The sequence below is a fragment of the Artemia franciscana genome, chromosome 12 (genome assembly GCF_032884065.1).
Source record: "Artemia franciscana chromosome 12, ASM3288406v1, whole genome shotgun sequence".
NCBI classification, from domain to species: Eukaryota; Metazoa; Arthropoda; class Branchiopoda; order Anostraca; family Artemiidae; genus Artemia; species Artemia franciscana.
The window spans coordinates 16,350,747-16,355,074 of NC_088874.1; the positions used below are offsets into that span (position 1 = coordinate 16,350,747).

The following is a 4,328-nucleotide window of genomic DNA, read 5'->3' on the forward strand; positions in this document are numbered from 1 at the left end:
AAAATTCGCCTCAAAAGAACAGATGCTGCTGTAATCGGAGCGCGTGAGAATGTATAAATTAGACCAATGGAATAACCACTCGGATTGTTCTTGAGTGATTTAGTGAAGTATTAGGTAGTTATAACCGGTTTAAATAGAGTCTGGAGAATAAGCAGCGTGCAGAAACCAAACTGCCGGTTAATAAATATATATAAAAAAAATGATTTTGTATAAATAATTACAAGAAGACTTGCTAAGGATGGTGTGAGGACTTTTTTTTGGATATAACCTATTACTAAAGGATTATAGTCTCTACTCGACCTACAGCTAATATTCAATTCAGTAACCAAGGGATTATAATTTGAATAAGCGGATTATTTTTCTTGAACTTTGATTAAGAATTAACGTGAGTGATTTCCCTTGTCATTTAATATCCGATTGTTCAGATTTATTACTATTGACCTGTTTGCAATTTGAACTCGGCTTACTCAGTAGCGATATTTATTATGGATCCGGAACAGTGTGGTATCTGTTTAAAAAGAATTACAAGCAAAACAGGTGGCGTGCAGTATATCAAATGTAATAAGTCTTCATTTAGTCTTGCAAATGCGAAAACCTCTTTCGATTTATTGGAATTTAAAGCCTGTTTTGGGCTTGTATTAATTAAGTGCTGTGAACTTGAGTTAATTCAGTGACCTCAGGTGATCCAGTTGTTATTTCATAATATTTGCTATGGTTCAACTTGACCTTGATTCAGAGTGAATATATTTTTTGGACTTTAAACCTGCATTAATTCAGTGGTTTATTTCATGTTTTTTTTTTATCAGACATGCACTTAATTTTTTTTTCAAATTTTGACTCAAGAGCAGGATCGAAAGAAGAAAACTCGTGTTTATAATTATCAACCTCAGGCTCAGGAATGTTATTTGCACAAATATGTTCACAAGGGCGTTACAAATTTTCAACAGCTTCGAATGGTTCTCTGCACTTTTATGAGCCTTTTTCTCAATAAGATGATCTTTATGTTTTCTTAACACTTTAGCAAAAAATGTTTAGAACGTAGCTGCAAACCATTATCAGTTCCAGAGTTTGATCTGCTGCAATCCTTCCAAATATTTAGCCAAATTTTAGAGGACTCGCACGTGGACATAAGGGAAGATTTTTTTTTTTTACGAATCCTGAACTTGAGAGCCTTTCCTAACAGGTTTGCATGGGACAGCTGAAGCTTCAGCACGCTTTAATACATGGTTAATTTCTGCTAGATATGTGGTAAGTACAATGGATATATCTTTTTCACTAAGCAAAGGTATTCAAAAGATTAAGGATATTAAAAATTGAATAATTGAGAGAGCCAAACAAAAATCAAGGAGCGTCATCACAAGAATGCTGATTATCGAAACAAACAAAACATAGACGTCACCAGAAAAATGATTAGATACTGGAATGACTAAAGCTATAAAATGTACTTAAAACATGTACGAGACTGTATCAAAAACCCATAAAGATAAATTTATTTTTCACTAAGGCCTAAGCATGTGCACAACAAATTAAAGGGTATTTTATATTATTTAACATTCTGTCACATTCCAAACGAAAACTCTCACTGGAAAACTATCCCACTCTTTCATATAAAAACACTTTTTCTCTGGCTGTTTAGAGGCATTAAACGAAGCATTTATTTTCAACTTTTTTGAAAAGTGATCCGAATAAAAGCCATCACTAATTTCCAGTCTAATAAAAAATATTTTTCAAGCCGTAACAAAACACGGAAAGAAAGGCGAGCCATGTAAGTTATTAGTGATGATATTGTGAATGAAATTTATAGTTCTATTTCCCTTAGTGTCAAGACAGACAAGTTGTTGATTTCAGTGTTTTTTTTTTTTACTTGTCACCTTAATTTTTCTTTTCGTTTTTTGTGAAAATAAAAAGGGTTGCTCCCTTTAATTGGCAGTGGATGAGCTTCGGTATTGAATACCCATTGGTCTAACGATATCAATTGGTCATCACTGAAGAGCAGGTACAAATACTTAAGTGTTTCAGCAAGAAAAAAACTCTGATGAACATTGTCTTTTTTGGAATTAATGTCGTAGACATTGTTGATACCACTATAACCATTATCAACTCGACAATGAGCCTCAAGTGCTTGGACAACATCCCATCCCCAGTCTCTGTATTTTTTGTCCTTCGTCATACGCCATAAAACGAAATAAGACTCGACAACTTCAGGTCGAAGAGCATAATATTTCTCGCTTGATTCTAAAGTTAGCGCTTCTAAACCATCGGAAAACTTGAAATATTCTGGTCCAATACCAGTTTCTGATCTAATATACGACTCATGGCAGGTATTAGTCAAGCCTTTGCCTATATACAAGTGTCGTGCAGCAGATGAATTAGGAAGGTTTTGAGACCCCAGAGCAAACATTCCACCTGAAAAGCAGGCGAGATGTCCCATCTTCTGGTCAAGTATTTGATTTTTCATATCAGAAACATAGAGAAGGCTGTCTCGACTTTCTCTAATCATCCACTTGTCTATGGCCTTCATAGCTGCTACATACATTTCTTTTGCCTCTAAATCTTCTTTCCCAGATTGAATGTAAGCCCTCAACAAATATTCGTAAAAGCTGTCACCAGATGCACCCAACGATACATGATTCTCTACCCATTTTCCAGTTATAGTATTCAAATAGTTAAAGTATAGTCCATTGGGCTTGGGTATGTCTCGGATTACTTTTCGAACTATTTCAACTTTTTATCGATATTTAGGATTCCCTGTTATGTCCGACAAGTATTTGAACTCTAGATGCAATGTTCCAAATTCTGCGAGAATAGCTGAATCATCGATTGTCCAATCATAATTACGGCCCCTACCAGTTTTGGGATTTATGAGGCCATTTGGAATCCCCGTTGGAGTATTGAAAGCTGGCAACAGCAGTTGAGCAATTTCTTCTGCTTTTTGTATGAATTTACAATTGCCTGTCAGGGCATATGCTGAAAGAAGGCCACCAACGAAGCGAATATTTGTTTCAAATACAGGTATGTAATTTTCCACAGTTCTAAAATTTAACTTTTTCAGTGTCCATTCTTGGGCCCTCTTGAATTCTTCAGTAAATCCCATTATGTAAAGGGTATCCAAAGCGTCTACAATAGTTAACCCAAGTTGAGTTTTTCCAAATATATCCTTATTGTTAGGTTCCATAGATAATGGATTTAGCTCATTTCCACCAAAAGCGTATTTTTCATAATTTTTCCAAGCATGAGCCATCATTTGCTTCACGGTATCTCTTTTCTTTCTGATATCGTTCTCTTTATCTTCTCCGTCACTTGTGATAACTAATATATTTGTCTCATCATAATTATCATGACTTTTATCATTTCCTATAGAAATTTCACTATCCTTAGCATTATCTTGATCCTTAGCTGTGTAGGGAGATCGGATCTTTATAGTCAAAGAAGTTGCCTCCTGGTTACTGTTCTCTGGTATAGGCATGGTTCTTATGAAAAATATTTTTTCGAAAAGAAAAAATATCAGGATTAAAAAATTTACGCTTCTTTTTATTATATTCAAAGTAACTTCATTTCGTTACTTCGTTTCTACGATACAAAAATACGTATTTTAGGTCTCTTTTAAAAAGTTATTCACTTTTGGCTCTGAAATCAATTAGGTAAAAAAATAACAAATCTGTTTGAAGTTTTTTCTATATTTTTACTGTTTATCTAACGGTAGTATCCAAAATTTGTACAAAACTATATACCAGAATCAATCACCAACAACATCTACAAAAGATGTTGATTGACGCAATTATTATTGATTTAAACTATAAATGTTGTTATAGTTTTTGGCTTTTAGCTTTTTAGTAATAGAACCAAACGCAGGTACATCCATATATAAAACCAAAAATTGGTACTTTTATATTAAGAACGAAAACACTGACACATTTACATATTGAACAATTTACTGTACTTTCATATGTAGAACTGAACACTGGTAAATCAAGATTGAAGTGTTAACCGCAAGTTAGTAAGAGACGATCATGTCTCGTAGTAAGAAATATAATACCTCATAACTCGTAAATTTGTGTCAGATGAAACAACAATGTATGTCAATAGAACCCCCTTGTCCGAAACCCTATAAAGGAAAACTTCATTCCTTTGGCTTAAACAGCAAGAAAGATCTAATGACTTGAAAACAAGGAAAATGGCTGAAATGACGACATTTGTCATCGACAGCATTTTTTTCCGTTTTTTTCCTCCAACCAAGATACATGTGTACTAGAATATCATTGAGAGCTGCTTAATGGTTCATGTTAAAGGAAATTCCCACATATAGTGCCTTTTGTAATTGACATAGT

The 4,328-nt window shown here is 34.0% G+C and overlaps 2 protein-coding genes across 2 annotated transcripts; both read right to left on the minus strand.

Annotated features, from left to right (window-relative positions):
• Positions 1–1,441: 1,441 nt before the first annotated feature.
• Positions 1,442–3,510, minus strand: LOC136033758 (mannosyl-oligosaccharide alpha-1,2-mannosidase IA-like). Its single transcript, XM_065714654.1, has one exon. The coding sequence runs from the start codon at positions 3,464–3,466 to the stop codon at positions 2,729–2,731; it is 738 nt and encodes a 245-aa protein (XP_065570726.1). The 5' UTR covers positions 3,467–3,510; the 3' UTR covers positions 1,442–2,728.
• On the minus strand, positions 1,868–2,536 carry LOC136033444 (mannosyl-oligosaccharide alpha-1,2-mannosidase IA-like). Its single transcript, XM_065714194.1, has one exon. It carries the CDS (start codon positions 2,534–2,536, stop codon positions 1,868–1,870), a length of 669 nt encoding a protein of 222 aa, XP_065570266.1.
• Positions 3,511–4,328: the final 818 nt, after the last annotated feature.